Source organism: Lygodium microphyllum, chromosome 25, assembly GCF_053477565.2.
Source record: "Lygodium microphyllum isolate KBCC chromosome 25, Lygodium_microphyllum_v1.1.10, whole genome shotgun sequence".
NCBI classification, from domain to species: Eukaryota; Viridiplantae; Streptophyta; class Polypodiopsida; order Schizaeales; family Lygodiaceae; genus Lygodium; species Lygodium microphyllum.
Window position 1 is genome coordinate 81,321,535 of NC_141159.1, and position 27,805 is coordinate 81,349,339.

Consider the following 27,805-nt stretch of genomic DNA (forward strand, 5'->3'; position numbering starts at 1 on the left):
CAGTTCGAAGTTTCTGCGCAGGAACAACCCTTCTAGGAGTTTTGAGCACAAGTCAGTTCTGACTCCAGTTGACTAGTCTGACTTGCAGAGTTGCAAACTTAGGTGACTTGTAGAGTTGCAGACTTGCAGAACTTAGCCGACTTAGTGAACTTGCAGAACTTGATCACAATTGACTTGTAGAACTTGATTTCTGGAGTGCAGGACCTGGAGTTGCTAACTTGTTGGAGATTTGTCTTGTCTGACTTAGCTTAGTTATGGGACTTATGGCTTACTAAGCCCAATGTGATTTTCTGGTATCGCGGCATGTTAACGTCGCGTTTGAACACGGCGAGAAGATACTGACGCCGCCCGAGATGAAATTTATGAGTTGAAGCTTATTAAAGCTTAATACTAAGCTTTATAACTTTTGATTTTTTAAGCTTTTAGGCTTGTAGTGATGAAACTTAGCTCTGGTTTTTGACGACTTGATGAAGGAGATGAATGCGTGGTCCTCCGCCTGTATTGCCTGGTCCTTCGCGATCTGATAGCAGAAACAGGGATTCTTGATCGCCAGAAGTCTGCCTGTATTGACGGTTCGTGACGAGATTGACCGTAGAGCCCGATCATTCCAGGAGCTCCGCCTTCGCACGAGATGGGTAGCGATTGGAAGCTCTTGATCGTAGCTCCGCTCTGATACCACTGGTGCGCAGATCGGTCGCTGTATGCTCACGTAGTGAATCCCGGAAGGTCCCCAAGAACAATGAACTCTACCTTTTTGCACAAAAAACAATGTAAAAAGCATGAACGACAAGAGCAAGAGACCAATTGGGTTCAATCTCCCCCCATGCCTTGTGTGAGCGCTTCACAAAGCATATATTTTATGTATATTTCCATCTTCATGCTCAATAATAGCCCAATTTACAAAAATATGACAAGCTTTTAGCTTTTGAGTTTGCCTTTTACAAAAATAGGAAATAAAGCTAATGGACGGTGCCCATAGAGTCTAGCACGCCCAACATAATGTCCCAAATAGAAATAACATATCCGTGCGCATAGGCACATACAAAATAATAATAAATAATCGATGCCTCAATAGACATAACAAAATATAGGCGTGACGCCTATCAAAATATAATCCATAGGTCGAATACTCGCTAGACTCCAATGCTTTCCTCCGCCACTGCTACTATCTCTACACATCAACTGAAGCATTCACAATCGTTAGTAAAATAATACAATTAAACCGACAAAAGTGAATACCTAGCAGTCTTCAGCTACATAAATAAATCAACTGGTTAGAAATAAATCCTAACCTTAATTTATTACGAGTGCGCACTCTAAACTCATAAACGTTTATTAATTTAATATGCATTTTGCGGAATCACCCGCTATGGAATCACCCATGTACACACTAAATTAATGAAACGCCCGAAAAGGATAGGCGTCCCCATCAACTTCTCGCACAAAGAATCCACTTTGTGTATGAGAACTGGTCATCAAAGTTTACGGAATCCACCGTAAAACCTCACGGAATCCACCGTGGAATATGCCTCATGGCATCAATTCAATTCTATTAACAATTATCATTATCATAGAAATAAGTCCTATATGTTTACATGTTCAAAGAAATTGTTAATTTTTAGTCAAGATAATAACTCAAATTTAAATAATTTATCTAAATAATTATTACTATAACCAACTTTTAAAAATGGGCTTAACTAATTTATCCTTAGTTAATATTTAATATTTCTAAGGATTCCACTAATGTCATTCTTATAGGTGTGATACTAAAATTTATGGTTAGCTCAATCATGAAAAGAATTCTAATATTCTATATATGTTTTTTTAATACTAATTCTGATATTCTGATAATATTAGTTTTCTAATAGATTACCTTAGATAAGCCTTAAACTAGATATGATGCTAAACGAGATTTTTGACTTAACATTTTATGTAAAATTTTCTAGAGCATAATAGTTAGCATAACATTCAAAGTTAGAAAATTTTCAAGCATACTTGTCTATTCTTTAGTATAACATTCTATGTTAGGATTTTTCTAGACCATAGCAATCATTTTTTTTTAATTGAATTTATTATCCCATGTATATATACAACAAATTTTCTAATTATTTCCAATAAACTAGAACCTAATCTAACTTTAACTATAATTGTCATTGATTCCTTCTTTCTAAAAAAGAATTGCCATTCGATAAAGAAAAAGATCACCAAATTCTAACATTAAAAATCATTTTAGATAATTAATTTATTGAGTTTTCTAAAATAAAATAGCATTTTCTTAATTTATTTTAGAACCTAGTTTTGGCTAGGATTATTCGTAGCCGACCCCGTATTAAGTGACAATTTTGGTGGCATAGCCACATTTGGGGGTGATGCCACACCTCGTCTTCTTTTGGCGGCATGATGATGATATTTTTGGATTTTAGAGAAAGAAGAAAATTAAGAGAAGATTTTGGTAGCATAAGGGTGTCGTCGTCGCTTCTTTGATTGCCTTTCTTCACAATAGAGTTTGTTTAGCTCCACACTCATGCTTTTACAATGGAGGGGTGTGGGATGCTTTTACAATGGAGAGGTCTTATTTATAGGATGGGGGGTGTGGGATGGTGCTTGCATAAGCGGCATTTGAGGTGTCACACGGTGGCACCATGAAAATGATGGGCGATGGGTTGATTAAGTAAGTGTCAGCAGCTTGTTAAAATTTTCTAAATTCTTTTTAATATGAAAATGCCATATGTAAGATATCTCTAGTGAGGTGGCACCTTGAGATTTTTTAAAAAAAACTCGTTTTTTTATTTTAAGAGAAATTTAGAAAGAGGGTATGAGGTGTCCTAATGAGGTTGAAAGTGGCTAAAAATATCTCAAAATATTTTTGTGAAAAATTGACGGAGAAGTACTGATGTGGCAACTTAGAAATTTTCAATCAATAAAAAAGAATCTCGTTTTGAAATTTTCATGAAAATTTAGGATATGAGAAATGAGGTGTCATGTGGAGGTTAAAAAGTACTAGGATTTTTCTAAATTTTTTAATATGATAGTTAAAAAAATAGAGGAATGAGTTCTTATGTGGCAAGAGATGGGAGAAAAAGTACACTCTTTCTAATCATTGCTTATCTCTCTCTCACCATGTGTTATTCTCTTGTAAAGTCCTACTTATAATTGAACTCTTTCTCTCTTTTAGTTAACTACTCTTTGGCTTTTAGTTAGAATTAGACTAATTTGATGATTTTTCTTTTCTTCCCATTTTTCATTTTCATGCATGCATAATTTCTTCCCATTTTTCATTTTCATGTTTTGTCAACGACTAAGGTGGAGTTTTCATGATAAGGAATAACACACATACACTGTTGAAAATAATTAGCCCGTGTTTTCAAAAACTATTCTTTTTACACGTGTTCGCGTGATTTTAAGTAAATGCACAACCGTATATCAAGAGTGAGTTCACAAGTATAAATTATATTTTTATTTATGAAATGTGCATGCATGTGTTCACGTGTATATGTGTGCACATATGCCTAAGGAGGAGTTCACATGGATAACTTATCCCCACCAATTTGGTACTTTTAAGGCTTAATTCCTTTGGCTAGTGGGAGAAAGGGGGGGATGTTCATGCAAGGATCAACAATTTTTCTTTTGTATACGATGAAGAAAATTACCATGGGAGATTTCTTTTTTTTTTAATTTTTTGTACATTTTGTGTTGTCAAGGCGGTTTGTTACGGTGATGATGATGATGACATGGAGTTGTCTACCAATGATAGTCCACCCAATTCCATGCCATCCAAGAGGGATGAATCAACACCAAAATTGACTCCTAAATATTCACAGAAGGCAAGTGAGTAGTCCACACAATTTATGGACTCTCTTTTGTATTTGGATACCTCACATCCTGACACAAGAGCATGGCTCTTGCAAATTGGGATGCTCAATTTTGTTGACTTTCCTTACATTGTATGGGCAAACAATTCTCATGCTACGATGCAACTTGAGATCATAAGGAAGGTGGGAAAATAGGGGGCAAACTTACACCTTCCCTTCTTTTTGATGTATTTTCTATTGTATATAATGATAACATCAAGCAACACTAGAGGTGCACTGAGGAAGCCATGCAAGCTGAATTTGGGAACCCTACAGGTACACGCAATAACGACATGTTTAGATAGGTAGACTTGTTGTGAAGACGACAATACATCAAATGGTTTCATGGAATGATTTTTGTTTTTCATAAAGATGAATTCTATCACCCGTGACACTTATGGAATATTGTGATGTGTTGAGAATAATGCCGTTCAAAATTGGGTAGAGAATTTGCATGTTAGGTTCAAAATTGGGTAGAGAATTTGCATGTAGGAGATATTTGTATTTATTATTTGCAGAATGCAACAAAATAGTAGGATTGGTCCAATTTTGGTAGCTCTCTATACTCACTTATTGCATGAATTTCCAAATGTAAAGATTGCATTGTGGGATAGCTCAAAGAATATGATGCACAATGCTTCTAAGAAATGCATGCAAGTTAATGGTTTAATTCTTAATGCACATGGTCATGAAGGGTGTTAGCAACAAGAGGGTGCACCTTTGGATTGTGTGGGTGATGATGCTTATAAGTAGCTAGCTTGTTATGATATGAATCTCGGTACTCATAATGCTCATCAAATGGACTTGGATACTTCTATGCATTTGGATTTTGCAAAGTGGTTGGATATGGAATCCAAACATGAAGAGAAGCAATACATGGTTTTTTTTGGCATGTAAAAGATAGTTAGATTCTCAAAGGCAAAGTTGGACTCTACCATGCTTAAGAAAGATGAACCTATGCATGATATGGAAGATGTGCATGAAGACAATAAGGCATCTATTCCTTCTCATATGCTAGGCAATTTAGATGCAACATGCACATGGGCCGAGGTTGTACATATTTTGCAATAGTAACTCAAAGAGGAAAAAGATAAGAAAGATGTATTGGTTTTAGAAATACAAAATTTGAAGGAACTTCATGAGAGTGAAATTGATGCTCTCAAAGGGCAAATTGATGAGTACGGATCTATGCTACAAAAATGCAAGGTATCCTTAAGTTTGTTTAAAGAATGGATAAATAGTATGCATGATAAATTTCAAAATGAAATTCAATTAGTGGCTCATTATAGTGCCCAACCTAGAACAGAAAGAGTGTTGTTGGATGCTAGGTTTGAGTCATGGTTGCAAGTAGAAATTTAGATGTTGCAAGATATGGATATTGACCTTGATGGCTCAATTTTCATACAAGCATATATTACTATTATGATGAGTACTTTGTTTAAACTCATGTAGGACCAATGGAATACAATGGCTAATAGAATGTCTCATGTTATCAATCATCCTTATGCTATTATTCAGCAAGGATGTATATAAGAAAATTTAGAGTCTCTTGTTCATGAGAAGGACAATTTGCAAGAGAAGATGGATGTATTGCAAAAAGAGTATGACAAATTGGTTAAGATGCTTTCTACAATGGAGAATGCCAAAGGAGTTGGGAATAGTGAGAAGTTGCAGCTATTGCATGGTCTGACATAGAGAAGATATTGTGAGATATCATCGAGAAGTCAAAATAAGGGATTTAACTCCTAAAAAGATACATGATAGGGAGTTAGTGCCTACGTCTACTAGTGAAACGCAAATTGAGGAGCAACCTCAAACCTATTTAGGTTTAGATTCTCATCTTGTGCACGAGCACTCTAGCTCATGAGTGGACTATGATTGTCTTTTTGTTTGATAGCTCATCATCATATATGTATGCATATGCCTTTGATGGCTATCTTAAGAGTGGATTATGCAACCACATTATTGTGGGTTATGAACATCCTACAAGAGAGGCCATTTTCATGATTTCTCTATGTACGCCACTTTGAAGGGTAGGGCTTTGGGTGAGGTATAATCATGTCTCTCTAAATTTGTCCATATTTTTGGATAAGGCATTCAAATATGGTTAAGGGTTCAAGTCTTGGCTATGGCTAGTCAACCACAGAGATGTGCCAAGTGTTAGCCAGGGCTTTATATATCATATCTAGTTATGAGATAGTACTTTGTATTGCCCTTAGTCTTTATCTTAGTGTATGTAGTCTTTGATGTGAATGGACTTTGAGATTCATGTGATTAGTGGTTGCATGCAATTAGATTTGGTGTGGCATGAAGGGGTATTATGATTCTTCTATCTTGATGATCACGTTGTAGCAAATGATCATATTTGATGGTGGAATATAGTCTTGATACATTACACCCTGTTTCTTCTTGTCTCTACATTTCATTTCCATAATTTTCTTTGTCTATTCGTTTCCTATTGTTGTCATAATCATTATATAATATTTCTTCACAATTGTATGGTGTTATCTTTGATTTAAGTGCTGATTTCCTGAAGTAGTAGAGTAGTTTGCTATAATTCCTCATATAGCAATGTAGTCCAGTTATGCACTTTGCATAGGCTTAGGGATGTAACAACACCTCACAACAATCTTGATTGTGTGAGCCAATCAAAGTGTTTCCCTTTTCCCTTGCCATGAATCATTGCTAAATAAGAACAACAGTACCGTAAAGAGTTTCATAGATGACAATGCATGCTTCACCACTACCAATCTCCCAAGCAATGATAATTGCACATGCTTCCATGTTTCCATCTTCACCTTTATTTTGTGTAGTAGCTAGTTAAATCTTTGTTTCAAAGAAATAGAGAGTCCCATTAGGCAACGTGTCTGATTACCCATTTGATTACCCTCTTGGGCCTTATGTTCTTCAATTGAAACATATTTAAGATGTTTGTGTCCTTATCAAGATGCAATTAAAGGACCTCCATTTTTCAAAAGCTAATATTGAGCTTGAAACTTCATAAAAGACAACATATATCTTCTAGAGTTGGTGAATATCCTCCTCCTCTTTAAGCATAATGTTTGTATTGTTGTTAACAAACAATTGCCATGTAAACTATATTTCGCTATGGAGTTGTAGGCCTCTAATCACTTTTTGAGACACAAGCTAGTTAGTGTTTTTGATTAGTGGGTTCATCACCATCGTGAAAAGCAATGGAGTGAGTGGACATCCTTGTCTTATCAATCGCTCTGGTGAGAAACAATTGTTTGGTGCTTGCACGATTGTTTTGATTGGTAAAAAATTCATGTAAGGATGGGTTCAGATGGTACCATGGAAGAAAATACTTTTCTTTAGAGTTGCCCTGTCTTGTTCACACAAGGTGATGGCAATGCATAGGCAAATGGAAGTCTCATATGCTTAGTGCAAATGTGGAAAGACTTTACTGGCTATGTGGTGTACTCAAGGCCCTTAGGCCTACTACATTCACCTTTTGGGCATAAATGTTTCTCTTCTAAGAGGGAGGAGGCTGCCTAGGCTGCCCATTTGCAGGCAGTTTGTAGGGACAATTCACTTTTCCTTTAGCTAATCACATCCATAAAAAACATGCGGAAATAAATTGGTCGTCTAGGTTTCACACATATTAGGAGACAATCTTGAATGTAAAACGAACATTTACAAGTGTTACTCTATTGTTGGCTAGTTGGTAGTAGTATGGTGTGAAAACCACAAACTCATTGGCTCAATTCTCAGCGCAAGTGCTGTTGGGCATGTTTTGTGTGGCATGGTAATGCAGGTTAAGATTTTACATCCGGACATTTTTATTTTGGAGTACGAGAGCTCGTCACATCGACGTGATGTTATCATACACCTCCTTTATCAGAATGAATGTGAATCCAGCCTAAGTAACAAGATGAAAAAAATATCATGAAAAGGGGTGTCACAATATGACCTTCGTGCTCGAGTAAACAACACTTCTCGGATCGCAACACACGTTCACGTCCCAATCTGGGCTTTCATCCTGTCTTTTGTTTTTTGTTCAACAGCTGCTGCTCTAATGGTGCTTCCCTGTTCTTGATCGCCGGATTGGGCGATGGGTTCCGCAGACACGAGCCGAAAGAGCGTTCCCGAGTGGCTCAACAGCTCCCTGTGGTCGTCCACGAGGTCCTCTCCATCTCCCTCTCCCTCTCCCTCTCCTGCGACGAGGATACATCCGGTCCCTTCAGAAGAGAAAGAGGCCCCTCCTCCTCTGCAACAGCCATCCGCTAGCACACCTCCAATCCAATCACATGATTTCAAGCCAGAACACTGCAAAAATGGTCTCCTCGAGGAGAGTAGCCCGTGCACAACCGTCAACCGAAGCGCCGACAGTGTTGATGAAGCCCAACGGCCTTTCTCGGAGGAACACACTAAGACCAGCTCGCCCGTCAAGCATCTCAACAGTACAGACGAAGAGGGCGAAGAGTCGGATTTGTTTGATTCCAATGGACCTTTGCCCTTCTCCCCACTCCCGCTCCCAGGACATGGATCACTGTCTCCGTCGGAGACCTCTGCAATGCCCGCGGTTTCAGTGACACGGAGCTCCTCATTTGATTCCAGAGTTGATCAGTTCAATTTGGAGGTACAATGCTTTCATTCTGTACTTCAGATATTGTACATCTCATTTTATCTTGCTGCGTGACCTTTTGTTTGGAAACTCCACGCTTGATGAGGGGTATTGATGAGATTACCGATCCCTTTTAACCTTCGTCTTATAGTGACCGAAAGTCTACTGCTTATGCTACATGATGCAAACCTACCTGATGTTATCGTATAAAGAAGTTTGTGTATTTTTGATTGCACCGATACTCTTTTACTGCCCAAAAAGTCACACCCCTTGATTTATCTCCTTTATGTATGTTCTGCGCGTAGGAAGAGGACAGAGGTTTTGATAACCGGGTTGAAATGCAATGTGAGCAGCAGACAAATGCAACTGTAAAATTCACCGTAACTGCATCTTGGCAATCGTATCGACAATGACTAAAGTATAACAGACCTAACGCAAAAATGTCCCACCTCGGTGCACAAATGAAAATGCTGAGAATTATCAGTAGAAATTTAGGTGCTTTTTCTGTCCAAAACTGGGGGTGACCTTCCAATAATCTTAGCAGCTGAATGTTTGGGCTTTCTTGTTGGGAAAAGTCCACCAAAGGATGGCTGCAATAGCAATTGTTCACAAGAGAACTTATGGCATTTGTAGTGGCAGCATGTACATTGGGCTTCCTGCACATGTAAAGCATTTTTTTTGAGTAGGGTAGTTAGGTACTATCCATCCGATCCGCCAATCCATGGGACTAGTATACAGAACGTACATAAAACAATGCCGGATAAAATCTAGTGTTTCATACAATCATTAAAAGATACATAGATTAAGGGTTAGACTAGTAAATATTACTTGTTTTAACATGAGAGTGGCTACCCATGAGATTCAGTGTCACAAGGCATTATCCATTTAGTACTATTACAATTTACAAACCACAAATGTCTTTGCTTTGAGTTTTGACAATGATTTATGAATACGACGAGAGGTTGAGACAAAATATAAATCCAAGACTCTAGTCACAAGCACTTTCCAAGATACAATTTCATTTATAGGATTGAAGATATGCATAATGGACTAAAAAAGGGAGCTAGTTGCAATGATGGATCATGGTATGGCAAGTCATTAGTACCAAGGGACAAATATAAAAAGCAAGCTAATGTAGATACAAAAAGAACCTAATGGCTAAGACACAAGAGCTCATAGTAGTCAGATGAGTCCTCAAACCCATCACTCACATGAGACTCATGGTCATCACTAGATGAGTTTGAAGTGCTTGGAAAGTAGGTTGCCTTGCTTGTTATAGTTTGGCTCTCAAAGAGGGGTATTTTCAACAATACGAGCAATTGGAGTATAAGAGTTTTTAGAACCACACCTCACATAGGTTTTGACCGTCGTTTGTGCTACCACCAATTGTAACACCTTGAGAAGGGAATCTTGGTTATTGTCTCCTATGAGTATGTGATACTTGACAGCCAATCTCCTTGAACTTCATGTTGAGTTCTCTAAAGATGGCGTCCTACTCCTTGTCTCTCTTTTTGTGTATGCTTTTTAGTGGCCCTTGTCAACTTAAATTCATCCACATTCACTTGAAAATTTGAAGTTGACAGAAATGAGACGACTTCAAATATTTTGTTCATGAACTTAGAACAAGTAGATGCTACTAATTACTTGTCGTGCCATGGCTTTCTCATGCATATCTCTAAGCATGTATAAGGACAATAGATTAGTTGTTCTAATTGCCTAGTGCAAAGTTTGTTTCAGAGCTTGGTGTGTGTGAGAGAATAGGTTGACTAATTGGCAAATTCTCACACGCACTAGATGAGTAATTGTGAGAGTGCGCAATGGAAGAGAATCACGAACACAGAGAGAAAATGAGAGAAAATAGGAAGAGGAAAATGATCTACATTGAGCAAAGAAGAAGGCTAAATACAATGAGAACTTATCAGTCCCTACACATAGCCCAAGGGGCCAGTGAAGGCATTGGATCAGATTGAATAATGATGCTAGCACCTTTGACGGTGATGGAGATGGTGACAATGATGGGGATGGAGAGTTTACTTCTCGCTGTCCATGATGGAGAAGAAGATTGCAGCCACTTGAGGAGCATATGTGAGACAAAAAACTGAATGTTTGGCCCAAGAAAAAAACCAGTTCTATATAACTGGAAATCAACAAATCTGGCCGGCCTGAATGCAGTCGGTAGCTTACAAAAACACAAAAAAATGCTGACATGGCATCTAGGTAGTTGGGAAAAAATTGCAGCCACTCTGGGAAGGTGGAACCCATCAGGCACATAACTGACAAACACACCAAAATTAGGAAGAAAGACACAGTTAGAGCACCAAATGTCCATGTCAAACTTTGACTAGGGCTCACAACTAGGAGATGATGGATTGACAAAATAAGATTAAGCTAACATCCCCTCTTAGATCTTGGGAGAGTTTGAAGACCCAACAATCTCATGCGATGAAGCATAGAAGCCTTGGGTAAAGGCTTGGTGAAGAGATTTGCTGCATTATCTGTTGTAGGACAGTAGACCATTTCTAACTCATAATTTATGATTTGCTCTTGTATATAACGATATTGAACCTCTGTGCCTTGTATGAGCATAAAACATGGGGTTCTTGGCTAGAGCCTTTGGCTAGTGCCAAGGCACTCGGGCTATCGACGTGCAGTTGAGTGGGACTTGTGTGCAGAAAGCCAATCTTTGCCAACATTTGGTGGAGCTAAATTGCCTCTGTAACCAGCCTTTCTTCCGTGGATGGGTGGTAAACCCTTGATTATAACTTAATTACATCAGCAAACAATTAATGCAAGGCTTTATTGAAGAAGAAGTTGATTTACAGTGGGATTCTCCCAACCCCTTACGGTATTCCAACTCCCCTTGCTGTGATGAATCACCAATAAGTCTTTAATTTGATTTGCCCCTTGATTTGGGTAATCAATTGGCCTTCACCCGCTTTGATGGAGATGGAAAATGCCCCAAATTCAATAATTTGCTGGTTCCTCAACTTGAATAGGCTAAAAACAGCTTTAGCCCTATTGAATCCAAGTCTTGGAGCTTCTAATTTTTGGCACGCTCTCGAGGCTGTTGCTAAACCCTAATTTCTACTGCAGATTAGGGTTTACAACAGAGAAATTTGAAATTTCTCAACCTCCAAGGGTCCAAATGCTGAGATATTTAGAGCAAGGCTGTGAAATGGCTGGGAGATGAGATGGAAAGCTGTGGAGAGAGAGAAAACAGCTTCAGCCCTGTTGAATCTAAGTCTTGGAGCTTCTAATTTCTGGCACGCTTCTCGAGGTTGCTGCTAAACCCTGGTTTCTGCTGCAGATTAGGGTTTACATCAGAGAAATCTGAAATTTCTCAGCCTCCAGGGGTCCAAATGCTGAGATCTTCAAAGCAAGGCTGTGAATTGACTGGGAGATGAGATGGAAAGCTGTAGAGAGAGAAAATTCGGAGTTTTGTCACGAGAAATGACTGAAAATCAGTCAAATGCAACTGTTGCCCTGCCACAACAGCTCGTAGATGCAAAGAATTGAAGAAAATCAGTCATTTATTGTTGCTACCCTGTCCCAACAGCCTATAGATGCTGTCTCCTGGTGTTGATTGGTCTTCTCGTGCCCTTGACAGCCTCAGACGGTTCTCCAATGGCTGCAAATTAGACCAGCAGCCTCCCCTCCCTCCCTCCTGTAGGTTGAATTTATAAAAATGCCGCTCTCCAGCCTCTAAAGACGTTTTTTAGTCTTGTATGGGCATTTTTAACAAGTGGCAACCTTCCCAAATGGTTTTTTCAGCATTTTTCATAATTAAATACTAATTTTCAGCCTTTAAATATTGAAAATTAATCTAATAATTATTTCGATGTCCTGAAAAATAATCTGACAGGCCAACAATTAAATTGGTTAGGCAACTTTCATTCCCGAGTGTCTCTGTGCCATCTTTGACCATCAGATTGACATTAGATACCATTAAACGCCACTTCTCTATTGTCACCAATTGACACTTATGGCCAAATGAATAACCTAGGCCAACAACTAGCACAAGATATCACCAAGTATCTGTGCGGCGTAACTTATAGCAACTTTTTGCCTTTGACATCTCGTGATTTCTTTTGGTCATGGGCTCGTAAATTTACTTTAACCCTAGTTGCACTTCACATGTGCAACATTTACTTAATCATGTGATTAAAAATTAATCCATATGTTAAGTGAGGTTTCAAAAATACACGTCCTCATGACAACCCTTTCCCTTGAAATCCTTGCAATCGTCCTTGATTGCACTACCAAATGCATCAAAAGCAAAGTACTACACTGGAATTTCCATAGGACATCATAGTCAGCACAACATTGCGTATTGCTGTTCAACCATTCCTATACCCAACATATGCTGAAAATTACCAGTCAACATAACGTAGCATAAGTCTCACAACAAATCTCAAAAACATTACGAGATTATCATGTGACATGTCCATTTCTCATGAGCTCAACTCATTTGGCAAAACCAACCCATAGCATAGCATAACCAAGCATAAACCATGGCTAAAACATCAATGGCATCATAACATATGTTGTTGTCCATGGAATTAGATGTAAACCATTGAAAATTGAGCATAATTTTATCATAAATTGATCACCTGCTGATCTGAGAACTGATCACAAACTGTTGCAAATGTGACTCCCAAACTAATCACAAACTCATTGTAAAAATTGATAGCAATCAATGCAAAAGCTAATGCATAATTGATCCAAAAAGTGACCATAAACGGTTCTCAAGCTGATAAAAAATTGAGCTGAAACTGATGAGAATTTTCGTCTCAAAATTGAGGCAAAATTCATGCTAAATTGGTCATATGTTGATGCAAAAGTATAGTTTTAGTGCCCAGGTGAAACTCATACTCATCTGCATATATCTCACAGTGACTAGTACACTAAGTAGTGATCTCATGGCAAACATACTGTCAGCGCAGTACCTTGGATGCATGTTGAATACATCCAAGATCCACTACATACGAGAGCTGTACATAACTGGAGGAGTGGAAGTGCTACCTCCCCGTTGAGCATCAGGCAATACTCCGGACCCTTGCTCTGCTGAATCTGACGAACCCCGAACCAAGGTCGGCTCTAACTGAAAGGCATCTAGGTGAAGTTGCAACAGCTGAGGATGGTCTGCCAAGTCTTCCTCTTCCATCCATTTGGTATTCATTGGTGAATAATTCTGAAATTTCACCAAGTATCTCCTGGAAACTTTACCTTTGACCTTTCTTTCCTTATGTGCCAAAATCTGCTTAGATACTAAAATCTCATCTAGCTCCTCAACCTCAGGCTGAATTTCAGCAGACATATCCTCTGGCATATCTCCATGAAAAGGCATCAACAAACTGATATGAAAGGCATTGTGTATCCGCCAATGTGGACGTAATTTTAGCGGATATGCCACATCATTGATCTTCTCCAACACTTGGAAGGGCCCATAGTATCTCATACTCAACTTCGGATATAATCTTTCTCTTCTTTTCATCTTTTTCAGCGTTACCTTTTCAAAACGCAGCAATACATAATCACTCTCTGCAAACTGCAAAGCACGTCTGTGGCCATTAGCTGCCCTCTTTTGCTTTTCTTGCGATCTCTGAAGTACATCTTTTATCTTTGCATAGGCTACATCCAAGTTTTCCACATAACGATCAACCTCAAAAATCTTATCGTTAGTTTGCAGAATAAGTGGTATCTTCTTGCCACCCTCAACCACTTCAAATGGAGCTTTGCCTGTAGAACTATGCACTGTGTTGTTGTAAGCAAACTCAACCAAGGGAAAATATTGCTCCCACTGTGTCTTGTGGTCTGAAACATAGCACCTCAAAAGATTTAACAGTGTGGAATTTGCTTCCTCAGACTGACCATCTGTTGGTGGATGGAAGGATGATGAGAATTTTAGCATGGTACCCATATTCTCAAACAAGCCCTTCCAAAATAAATTGGTCATTCGGGGGTCTCGATCACTAATGATCGACTCTGGCATACCGTGATACTTAAAGATGTGCTGCAAAAACAATCGTGCCATAGGATCAGTCTTTATTTTCTTCCTCACCGGAATGAAATGGGCTTGTTTGCTAAACCTGCAAATGATAGTCCATATCCCATCATTCCTTGTAGGTGTCTTAGGAAGCTTAAAAATAAAGTCCATTGCAATGCTCTGCCAAGGCCTATTTGGAATCGGCAAGGGTTGCAAGAAACTCGGCATCTTTTGCTTATTATGCTTTACCTTGTGGCATATGATGCATGTCTTAACAAACTGTTCTACATCATGCCTCAAAGCTGGCCAATAAAAGAAATGCTCCACTACCTTGACCGTGGCATCAATACCTCTATGTCCTGCATAGGGAGGAACATGACTTTCAGAGATAACTCTAGGCCTTAACTGTTTTGTGACACATAGTCGTCCATGCATCATCAGAAATCCATCTCTTACCTCAAAGTGTTCATGCCTTTGGCCATTGCAAAGCTAATCATAAACATTAGCAAAGTCCGAATCAGCAACATATTGCTCTTTCATGGCATCCAACTTAGTGTGATAAACCATGCTGACGGTTGAAATTTGTGGCTTACGTGACAGTGTATCAATCACAACATTCTTTTTTACCACCAATATGTACAATCTGAAAAGGAAACAGAAAGAAAATTTGTCCATCTCATATGCTTCTCTGACAACTTTGTCTGCGTCAGAAAGTACCTCAAAGTTTTGATGGTCTGTCTGCATTGTAAAATCAGCCCCCAACAAATAATGTTTCCATGTAGATAGTGGATGAATTACAGCCAAGAGCTCTTTCTCATAGACTTGCAAATTATTTTTTGCACGGTGGAGAATTCGGCTCTTATAAGCCACAACTCGGCCGTCCTGCATAAGAACAGCCCCAATGCTGTTACCACATGCATCACGTTGAACTATGAATGGCTTCCTTAGATTGGGCAACACAAGCACAGGATCTGAAGTCATCTTTTCCTTCAACTTTTCAAATGCTGAAATTTCCATTGCTGTCCATCTAAATGGCACATCCTCCTTATGCAAGGCATGCAATGGAGATGCAATTTCAGCAAACCCGCGTACATACTTCCTATAGTAAGAACATAAATCCAAGAAGTTGCGAATCTCATGTAGATTTCTCAAAGGTGTCCATGATCGTATTGCCTCAACCTTTGCAAGGTCCATGCGAATACCATCAGCTGATACAATATGCCCCAAAAAGTGGATTTCATGCAAGAAGAATTCACTTTTCTTGTCATTGATAACCAGTCTATGCTCACACAGTTCATTGAACACAATGTCCAAGTGTTTTCTATGCTCTGCCTCGTTCTTTGAATAGACAATCATGTCATGAAAGAAAGTGCCCACAAATCCTCTATGTGGCTTGAAGATACGATCCATCATCGGATTAAAAGTGGCAGGAGCATTTGTAAGTCCAAAAGGCATAACAAGAAACTCATACAATCCAAAAGATGCCCTGAAAGTTGCCTTAGGTACATCTTCTGGTCTAATAATGCTTATCTGATGATATCCACTTTTCAAATCTATACGTCTAAATATGGCTGTCCCTTGCAATCTATCCATAACATCATCGATCCGAGGAATTGGAAAGCGGTTCTTTATTGTGATCTTGTTCAGAGCACGATAATCAATGCACATACGACATGAACCATCATTTTTATGCACCACAAGCACTAAAGAACAAAAAGGAGATGAAGAACAAAAAGGAGATGAGCTGGGTTGAATTTGTGAGAGTGCGCAACGGAAGAAGAACACGAACACAGAGGAGGGGAGAGAGAAAGCAGGGAATGAAGGAAGAAAATCTGCACTGACTGAAATGAATGCTGAATACACTGAAATGGACTGATCAGTCCCTGCACGCAGCCCGGTGCGTCAGTGAGGGCACCAGAATAGACTGAAAGCAATGGCAGCACCAATGCCGGAGTGGGAGAGGACGGAGAGTGTGCTGAACCTGCAGAAGAGAATAATGAGAATGATTGGGGGGCTGCTATATATAGCCCCAGGCCAGAAAACTGGCCGACCTGCCAAATCTGGCCGACTTGGCCAGATCTGGCCGACCTTCCAAATCTGGCGGACTTGGCTAGATCTGGCCGACCTGCCCAAAAATCTGGGCCGACTGCACACCAAAAGGCCCAGTTTGGGCTGTGTGACTCCCGGAAAAGGAATGCAGACAAAAATAGCAGATACCAAGCTGACAGAGCTCCTCTGTCTCCTGCCAGACTCTGACAGGAGCTCACAACCAGGAGATGACAGACTGAGAATGAAAATAGAGCAGGCTAACACCCCCTCTCAGATCCTGGGAGGGTCTGAAGACCTAAGAACCGCATGTGATGAAGCAAAGAAGCCTGAGGCAAAGGCTTCGTGAAGAGATCAGCCGCAATTGGCCGCCGTAGGACAATAGACCACCACCAGCTCCGAATCCACGATCCGCTCTTGAACATAGTGATACTGAACCTCAATGTGCTTCGTGCGAGCATGAAACACCGGGTTCTTCGCCAGAGCAAGAGCACTCTGGTTGTCCATGCGCAGCTCCGTAGGTCCGGTTTGGGAAAAGCCAATCTCCACCAGTAAGCAACGGAGCCAAACTGCCTCCATAGCGGTCAAACATAGGGCCCGATACGCACGCTCCACCACACCATTCTCGGATGGTGTGTTCGGATGGGAATACTCCACCCGAATACCATGATCCTTGCAAAACTGAGAGAAAAGGTAGGAGTGAACTCGCCACCGTGATCAGCTCGAACGCCACGAACTTTGGAAGTTGTTTGGGTATCCACAAACACCTGCCACTCGCAGAAACGGGAGTACGCCTTGCTCTTGTACTCCAAGAAATAAGGCCACACATAACGACTAAAGTCGTCCACAATCAGCATCAAATACCTGGCCTTCCCAAGGGAGGCCGTGCCCATAGGTCCGCAAAGATCGGTGTGAACCAACTCAAGCGGAGAAGTAGCCCTCCTAGAGGCAACCTGAGGGTGAGGCTGCCCCACAAGCAGCTAGGGCACAAAGTGTGAAGAGGAGGGAAATTTGGAAGTCCCTCCACCAGCTTCCTCCGAGAAGCCCGCCGAATAGAATCGAGGTTCAAATGACCATACCGAGCATGCCAAAGCAGCCCAAGCTCATGGGAAGTCCTCGCAGCCAAGGCTGTGAGCATATAAAGCCCACCCTCTTGTGTACCCGTCCAAAGGGCATCACCTGTAGAAGCATCCTCCACTGTGACTGCATCCTGTGTAAAAATGACTCGGGTACCTAGCTGAGTAAGGCCATGCACAGACAATAGGTTAAAACCCAAATCAGGTACATAGAGAACTTTGGCGGAGGAAGACCGCCTGTCAGAAAACATAGGTAGAGTCCCCACGCCTCGAACAGGAACTGTAGAATTGTCAACAATGGTGACAGTGCCCCCTTGGGAACGAAGATCCTGAAGCCAATCCTGTCGGAAGGTCATATGTGAAGATGCTCCACTGTCCACGAGCCAAGGCTTCTCCAGAGTGGTAGAAGCTAGGGCTGTATCCTCCTCAACAAAGACATGCACAAACGCAGACTCTATCGTGGCTGGGGCCGCCTTCGAGTCCTTCTCCTTGGGCTTCAAATGGGGGTACTTCTGCCAACACTTCTCCTCGGGATGAGTACCCTTCCCACAGTGGGGACATTTAGGCTTCTTCTCCTTCGCATCCTTCTTGTCCTTGGCCTTCTCCTTCTGTTGTTTCTTCTTCTTGCCGCCACCTGTATCTGCCGTAAAAGCCTTGGTGGAGCCACTGGCACCCACCTCTTTGAGTCGCTCGTCATGCTCCAAGACAAGCGGGGAAAGTTCCTCCCATAGGATTTTCTCACGGGTCCTCGAGGTGATGAGGCTGGTGTAGACAACATCATAACGGGGTGATGGCAGCTGAGTCAACAGAATCATCGCCATATCCTCAGACGATATCATACGACCAAGAGAGGCTAACTCGCCTCGTATGTCCTCCATCTTCATGATGTGCTCCTTCATGGAAGAAGAATCATCAAGACTGAGCATCCGCAACTTCTTCTCCAAGGAAATCTTGTGGGCAAACGTCTTGTGCTGATACAAAGACGCAAGCTTCTTCCACACTTCCGCCGCGGTCTGTAACCTGTGAACATGTACAAGAACGGAATCATGTAGACTCATAAAAAGAAAAGAACGGGCTCGAGAGTTGAGCCTATCCCACAAGGCTGCACGGTCCATAGAGGTGCCATCGGACGAATCCACGGGGGGACGGTCGATGGGCGAAGAAACAAGCTCCCAAAGGTCGAATGTATTGAGGATGCATTCCACCTTGCACGACCAAAGGGAGTAGTTGGAACCATCCAACTTATCTTCCTTCGGAAAGGAAGGGAGAATCGGCACCTGAATAGAGGGAATCAAGGAAGGCATCCACACATCTGAAGCAGTCTTCATGGAAGACACCTTCACGGTGGATGGAACCCTCTGAGATGCATGGACTGAAGAGGGACGAGTGCGAGGAGGCTCCTCCCGACGTCGAAACTCCTGATAATCCCGCCTCCGCTCAGAGGAATGATGAGAAAGGAGCTCATCCTCTGAGTCGTCAAAGCCTGAAAACTGGTAAGACATCTTCCAATCTGCAAAATACCAAAGAAAACTGTGCCGAAGCCGAAGTATGACCAGCAGTATGGTCACCAATCACCAAGACGCAGACTGTGATAGCCCTAAGCCTACAAACACCTGGATCTGCAAAACGCAAAGATAACTGATGAAGATCACCAGAAAAGAAGCCGCCGGCACCAAGACGCAGCCTGAAAGTGGGTCGCCAGCAGGAGATGCACCGCCAGGAGTGGAAACGACCATCAGATCTGCAAAACGCAGCCTGATGATGTGTTGCCCTGCTGAAGGAGGGACTGCCTGATGGAAAACGCAAGCAGGAGGGGTCGCTGGATGACGTGGCAGCCTCGGGAGAAGTCGTCTGCAGCAAACGCAGGAAGAAGGGCCACCTAGAGGGGCCGCCTGGGCAGTTGAAGATGGGGTGACAGCAGCAGAAGATGGGTGAGGTATCTCTCCACAAGGTTAGGTCCTCCGTGCTCTCAGTCAGGCGATGATACCATGTGAGAGTGCGCAACGGAAGAAGAACACGAACACAGAGGAGGGGAGAGAGAAAACAGGGAATGAAGGAAGAAAATCTGCACTGACTGAAATGAATGCTGAATACACTGAAATGGACTGATCAGTCCCTGCATGCAGCCTGGAGGGTCAGTGAGGGCACCAGAACAGACTGAAAGCAATGGCAGCACCAATGCTAGAGTGGGAGAGGACGGAGAGTGTGCTGAACCTGCAGAAAAGAATACTGAGAATGACTGGGGGGCTGCTATATATAGCCCCAGGCCAGAAAACTGGCCGACCTGCCAAATCTGGCCGACTTGGCCAGATCTGGCCGACCTGCCAAATCTGGCGGACTTGGCCAGATCTGGCCGACCTGCCCAAAAATCTGGGCTGACTGCACACCAAAAGGCCCAGTTTGGGCTGTGTGACTCCCGGAAAAGGAATGCAGACAAAAACAGCAGATACCAAGCTGATAGAGCTCCTTTGTCTCCTACCAGACTCTGACAGACTCTGACAGGAGCTCACAACCAGGAGATGACAGACTGAGAATGAAAATAGAGCAGGCTAACAGAATCAACCCTTTTTTCAACAGCTCATTTACTTGACTCATAATCTCCTCCTAGGGTGGCTTATTAGGTGGGCTATTTCCAGGGATAAGATCTATGCCATGATCTTCTAGCATTTCAGGCGGTAGCTGCCCTGGAAGTGACTGAGAGAAGCAATCAGCATACATTTTCAGAAATGACATGCAATCCTTCTCTAACTTAGACATGTTCCCAACATTCTCATTATCATCTTTATCCTTAGTAAAAACCAAGCACGCTGAAAGATGATTGTTCATTACTTTAGAAATGGCAACTGCAGATACAACATGGACAGATTCACCTTTCAACTTTACATCAAGTGTGAGTACATTTCCCTTATGCTGAATAGTGATCCTTTTTGCACGAGAATCAATCACTGCATGCATACGGTGACACCGTGGCATACCAAGCAATACGTCACAACCCTCAAGTGGAGCAATGAAGAACTCTTCGCTGTCCACATATCCTTGTATGTGCAACCGAAGCTTTCCAATGAGCGGTGTGGCAGGCTCTGCATGGCCTTTACATGCCATTCCAACTTTCCCCATGGGTTCCATCTCATCATCTTTGATGCCTAGATGGGTTGCCATGTGAATAGAGATGAAGTTGGCACCATTATCAAAGAAAATCAATGCATGCTGATCCCTAATTTTGCCCCATGCTCTGCACAACTCAGTAGCATCATCATTGGGCTGATCACTTATAATATTGGGTACCAATTCCATTGATGTTTTGGGCTTCTTTCCTTTAGAATCTCCTTGATTTTCTAATTTTCTAGCTTGCTGCCTATTGGGACAGTCCCTTGCAATGTAACCCTCGTGTTCACGAATAAAACATTTATTTGCAGCCATCAATTCCCTACGTTGTGCTAATGTTTTGGGGCCCTTTCTTTGTTGTTTTGGCCTCTTTTCAGGCTGATTTTCAGATCTGTCCCTTTTCTCAGCCTTAAACACCTTTTTATTCGACTTTTCCCCACTCTCTAGGAAGCCCGGATCTTTCCCACCAGCAAAGCATCGGCTATATCAGCAGTCACTATAAGCTGAGACATGCTAGACATGGTGGATTTAATGTAGAAATCCCTGATTCCTTTGGGCAGCCCACAAACATATTTTTCCACTTGCTCATGAAGGGTTACGGGGCGATAAGAAATAATAGGCAGCAATGCATCCCAAAACTTCTTATTATATGGATCCAAATTCTTACATTCCTTAGCATCCAGCTTATTTCAAGCTGTCATGATGTCCACCTCAAAAGTACTTGTCAACCAATTCGATGTAAACATTTGCTTGAATTGTACCCACATTGACGGTGCTCTACCTTGCATCAAAAGATTGAACCACCATTGTAATGCATTCCCTTTGAAGAAAGTGGTTGCCTTTCGAATCTTTGAGGACTCCATGAAGTTCCCCCTTGAATAGGCCCCATCAAACTGCTGAATGAAAGTCAAAGCTTTCGGCCTATCTTGTACACCGCTGGAGGACTCAAACTTCACTCCTTTTTCACCCTCATCATAGTCTTTTGTTGCCCCTTTGGGTGTCAAGTTGTCATACACTAGCTGCTGCAAAAAGGGTGCATTTGCTGAATTTACATCAAAACTAACACCAAATGGAGTATTTGCCTTGCTTTTGCATTCCTTGCCTCGTAGGTACCAACTGTTTTATTTCATTAGCATCTTTGGGAGCTTCAAATGAAGGGTTTGGCATTACCTTCGGTGCATCTTGCTGTCTCGAAGGTGTAGAAGACGTCTTCTTCTTCTTGCCTTTGATGTCCTTCTTTGGAGCATTCAAAAATTGGGTAAATTGAGGATCCTTTGCCAATTCAGCAAAGAGATTTGCTGCTGTCCTCATCCGATTCTCGAACTGGTCATTAAATTCCTCTTCATTTTGCTGGTCATCAGCCTCCTTATGCCCTAAAGATTGTGCATTTTGCCCAACAGCAACATTTTCAGCTTGCTGACAATGGTCGAGCCTTGTCCAACGTCAAGCATTGCATTTTCTTCATTTCCATGTGAACTTTCATATTGAGAGGCATCATCACTGCTCGAGTCCATCTCACTATATGAAGACATATTGCTGTAATTTCTCAACTAAGAGAGAAAATCAGCACTAGCACAAAGTTGTTACGCTCAGAGGTGGCGTGAGGATCGAGACATGGAGTGCTTGATTACAACAATGAGATAGAGAGAGAGAGTGCAGAGTAGAGAGAGAGTGAGCTCGACTTGTGGGTACAATAGCGAGTGTACCTCTTTAGGTTTATATATATATATATATATATATATATATATATATATATATATATATATATATATATATATATATATATATGAAAGTACAACTGTGCTAAAGGTGTGTTCACACCTGAGCACATATAAAAGGCATGAGGGCGCTTTATTCTTGACAACCTTCCCCTAAAGGCGATGTGCCTTAAGAGGATAAAAGAATTAGCTAAGTCTAGGTATGCACAAAGCTGAAATACATATATCTATCCAACTCCCATCATGTGTCGGCAATGAGCAAATTGCTTTGCTGGAAGACCCTTTGTGAGAAGGTCTGCAGGATAATATTTGTATGCACTTTGACAAGCTCAATGCTCTTGCTGTCAAGTACATCTCTAATGAAGTGGTACTTCACCTGTATGTGCTTCGTCTTTGCATGAAAGACAGGATTCCATGCTAGTATGATAGCTCTCTGACTATCACAATGGAGAACAGGTAACTTTGTAATGCCAAGCTTTCTCGATTGCCATGTGCAATGCCACGAATATGGTGGATCTAGAGTCGACCACTGCAAAAGACCGAAAAGGGATAAATGTGCATAGTGTCAGAGTGTAGCGATGTGGAAGCGTAGGACAAAGACTTAGAGAGAGTGAACACAGAGAGAGAGAGAAAAGGAGATAGTGTAAACCCAGAAAATCTGCGGTGTGGAGAAATACACAAGGGGGCAGAGGAAATATCTGTGTATGTCTCCGACTTGATGACCTCGATCTCCGTCAGTCCGAGCACAGTCTGTTTTAGCCAACAGATCTCAATATCAGAATCTGAAATCACTGAAAAATGATAATGACTGGAGTGTGCCACCAATTGGCTATAAATAGCCAAAAAGAAAAGAATACCCAGCACCAGGTCGGCTGCATTAAATGCAAGCTGCCACGTGGCACTTGCGCAGATTGGTGACGTGGCTGTTGACATCCGTCTGTCCAGGAAATGACTGTCTAACACCCCCTCTCAGATCCTGGACGGGTCACAAGACTGAGGGATTTGGAATGCTGCCGAAGAAGAGCTTGGGGAAGCGCCTTTGTGAACAAATCTGCAAGATTATCCTTCGTCTTGCAATACTCCACATCAATGGTTCATCCAGAAGCTTCTCCCAAATGAAGTGATACTGGATCTCAATGTGCTTCGTCCGGGCATGGAGTACAGGATTCCGTACCAAGGCAATGCAACTCTCATTGTCACATCGCAAAAGAGTAGGATGAGTTTGGGGGCAGCCAAGCTCCTCCAACAATCTCCGAAGTCACACAACCTCACATGTGGTGGACGACGCAGCTTGATATTGCACCTCGGTAGAAGAAAGGGCTACCGTGGGCTGCTTCTTGCTACTCCAAGAGATAACACTGTATCCAAGATAAAACAGTAGCCTGTAGTAGACCGTCGGTGGTCCACATCGGCAGCCCAATCCGAGCCACTCCAACGTGCAAGAACCAGATCGGAAGCATCTGTACCTGCGGGATAAGAAATCCCTAAGTCAGAGGTCCCCTCAAATACCGAAGAATCCTCAGGGCAGCCTGCCAATGCACCTGTTTGGGTTCCGCCGTGAACCCTGCCAAAAGACCCACAGGAAAACAAAGATCAACACGAGTGTTGAGAAGCCAAATCAAGGATCCAATCAACTGATGGTAGTGTGAAGCATCCATCATGGGAGAATCTGAGTGTGAAGTGGCCTTCCAATTCAGATCCATAGGAGTAGTAATGGGCCGACAAGTCTCCATCTCAAAAGTCACCAAGAGCTCTTGAATGTACCTTTGCTGAGAGATGAAAATCTCCCTCTGAGACTGATAAATCTCGTGACCCAAGAAGAAATGAAGAAGTCCCAAATCCGTCATCTCGAATGCCTGATGTAAAGCTGTCTTGGTCTCTTGGATCTTCTGTGCATGATCCCCTGTCAAAATCAAATCATCAACATACAACACAAACAAAACACGACCAACCTCGGAAGTGTGTACATAAAGCTGCGGATCGGCCTTGGAGCGCCGATATCCCAACTTCAACTGAAGAAACGAGTCAATCTTCTCGTTCCATGCACGCGGAGCCTGCTTGAGGCCATACAAGGCCTTCTTCAACCTGTAAACTTTCCCATCCGAGGATCCAAAGCCAGGAGGCTGCTCAACATAGATCTCCTCCTGCAAGTCACCATTCAGAAAGGCCAACTCCACATCCAACTGATAAACAGGCCATCTCCTATGGCCAGACAAGGCAAGAATAGCTCGAATAGTCGCCATATGAGCAGTGGGGGCAAAAGTATCATGGAAATCAATACCTGGGTGTTGAGCAAAACCTTTAGCAACAAGGCGAGCCTTGTGCTTGTCCAAAGAACCATCGCTAAGGTACTGGGTCTTGAAGACCCACTTGACACCAATCACCTTCTTGTGAGAGGGATAAGGCACAAGAGACCAAGTGCCATTCCTCTCAATAGCCTTCAACTCGGCTTCCATGGCCTTCCGCCAATGATCAGACTGCAAAGCCTTCTTCACTGAAGTGGACTCTTGATCCTGCATAACATGGGTTAGCAAACAATAGTTGGAGCGAACAAGCTCCGAAGAATGTGCTTGGTTCCTCCGTGACCTCCGCGGTCCATCCTGTGGTTCCTACTCCTCAGGGACCCCCTCGATCCCTGAATCTTAGAGGGTGTCACGGGCCCAACGAGGAGGAGGACGAACCTCTTCCCGAACCTCTTCCCGTCGCTCTCCATCTGTTGAGAAGACTCAAGAACATCCACTGGCGGAAGCTCCTCTGGGGTTACTGGTGGAAGAGAAGACTCTAAATCAGAAGAAGAATCTCCTTCAAGAGGTTCTGGCTCCAAAGGAACTGTCTCGGGAGCCCAATTCTCCCCTGGATCTCCAAGGACGGGGTGCTCCTCACCCCCCTCTATGGCCGGTACTTCCTCAAATTGCACATCTCGGCTCGTGTAGACATCCCGCTTAACAGGATCAAACAAACGATAACCTTGGGATTGGGGGCTATAGCCAACAAAAACCTGTCGTTGGGAAGCTGCCTCGAACTTATCACGCCGCGTCTTCGAAATGTGTACATAAGCGTCACATCCAAAGATCCTGAAATAAGAGACATCAGGTTTAGTTCCGAAGTAAGCCTTAAAAGGTGTCATCCTGTCAACGATCGAAGTGGGAGATCAATTAAGGGTGTGAACTGCGGTAGCCACTGCCTTGGCCCATAGAAACTGAGGTGTTTGTCGGTGCTCCATCATGGTGCGTGCCATCTCAATCACACTTCAGTTCTTCCGCTCCAAAATGGCATTCTCTTGGGGAGTGTTGGTGTGAGCAAACTCCTGGTGAATGCCCCTATTTGCACAAAAACGAGCAAACTCATTAGATATAAATTCACCTCCCTTGTCTGAACGCAAGGTCTTCAGTCTCGCTGGCCAGAATGGTTCTCCTCAAAGAGAAGCCAATCCTTGAAGTGAAAGAAAGTCTCCGACTTCAAAGTCAAGAAATAGGCCCAAGTCATCCTACTGTAGTCATTTACGATCAACATGAAGTACAAGCTCCCCTTCAGGGACTCGGTCCTCATTGGGCCACAAAGATCCGTAGATATAAGCTTCATGGGTGAAGTAGACCTCCTAGAAGCTTTGTTGGGAATTTCAGCCCAATGCAGTTTACCACGAATGCAGGAGACACATGGCTGATGGCTCATCACTATGTTCAGCAATCCTCGGACAAACGACCCTTGCGATGCCTTCTGAAGGTACTCGTAGTTTAGGTGGCCAAACCGAGCATGCCATAGCTCGGACTATGTCTGAGAAGTAAGAGCTGAAGAAGACTTCAATTTGTAGATTCCATTCTCCTCATACCCTGCAGAGAGAACCTTCCTCGATCCACGATCAAGGACTCAAAACAATATCATTGTCAAACTCCACCAAGAGGCCAAGAGCACAAATCTTATGAACCGAAAGTAAATGATACCCCAATCTTGGCACATGCAACACCTCAGAGGTGTGGGTACCACCATGTCGATCTGGAATAAGTTGCATCTCACCCCGCACAGCAATAGACACAGAAGAGTTGTCTCCAATGAGAATTTGCCCACGCGAAGGTCGCAAATGGGCAACACCAACGGAAGGAGTCATGTGCCGTGAGGCACCATTGTCCATAATCCACTCTCGAGCCTAGGGAGCTGTCATCGCAGCATCAGAAGTTGTTGGTGTAGAGTCCTCAATGACTGCGAAGTGTAGAAAAGTAGCTGATGAGGGTGCAGCCACCGCTCCAGAGTCCTTTGTGTCCTTCTTCTTGGTATCCTTCTTGTCTTTGTCGGAGCAATCCTTCTTCCAGTGACCGGTCTTTTCACAAATATGGCAAGTTGATTCCTTCTTGTCCTTCTTGGATTTGTTGTTCTCTTTCTTCTTCTTTTGGTCCTTCCCCTTTTTCTGAGAGGCTTGACCAACCAATGCCTCCGATTTGGAAGCATTCTGTCACTTCAATTGTTCCTCCTGGTCCAAGACCATAGGAACCAACTCTTCCCACCGAAGAGTCGACTCCTGCCTTGAAGCAATAAAAGCGGAATAAAAAGTACCGAATCGTGGCAGCAACTAGGATAGTAAAGCGATCGCCCTGTCTTTAGAGGAAATAGGCTTCCCCGCATTTTGAACCTACATCTGAAGCTGCCGAAGCTTGTTGATGTGTTCCGGAAGCGAAGAAGACTTATTCACGGACAAAGTCCGCATCTGTACCTCCAAAGAAACCCTCTTCATCAAGGTCATCCGGTTGGACATTTGGTCGAGCTCCAGCCATATCTCACGAGCCACCGTCAAGTGCTCGATGTGAGCTATCACGGCTGTAGTGCAAGACAGAAACAGAAAAGATCGAATCCTGGCATTCAGTTTGTCCCAATGAGACTGGGCCTTGTCAACTCCGCACGAGCATTGGAAGATAGTTTGGACTCATCCCTCATCGAGGGCCTGTTAATCTCCTCCATCACCAGTTCTGCCAAATCATAAGACTCTAAAATGGCCAACATCATCACTCGCTAAATGCGGTGATTGTCACCATCAAGCTTTTGATCCGTTGGAAGAGCCGGTAGGACAGGCACCTTCCTGTCCATGATCGCCTAGAATTCCAAATCAGTCTCTGTAGACATGTTAACCTGCAATACCTGCAAAACGCAAAAGCAGCCCCCTCTGACTATGAAAACGCAGCCTTCTAGGACTGATTCCTCCGTTGCCCTAACCTTCTTCGCCCGCCGGAGGCGATGAAAAGGTAAAATCTGCAATAGAAGGCCTTCCTCCCCTTCGAACAGCAATAACTTGCAGCAAATTCACCGATTAGACTCCTTTCCCGCACACCCACGCTCGCTTCAGCCTTGATCTGATGCGCAGCCCTCCCAGTCGTCCTCGAATCCTGGAAACGCAGCCTTGTGTCGTGCTGAAATCTCCTCTTCAGATAGGTTCAGCCCTCAGTCAGTCC

At 42.7% G+C, this 27,805-nt stretch overlaps 1 protein-coding gene across 1 annotated transcript in view; it reads left to right on the plus strand.

The window, feature by feature from the left end:
• The first annotated feature begins 7,771 nt into the window (after nucleotides 1–7,771).
• Nucleotides 7,772–27,805, plus strand: part of LOC148014429 (uncharacterized) — a 50,795-nt gene continuing 30,761 nt past the window's right edge. The window contains exon 1 of the mRNA XM_087667010.1: nucleotides 7,772–8,451. Within this exon, the coding sequence (XP_087523136.1) occupies nucleotides 7,924–8,451 (528 nt within the window). The 5' untranslated portion in view covers nucleotides 7,772–7,923. The remainder of the gene's footprint in view (nucleotides 8,452–27,805) is intronic.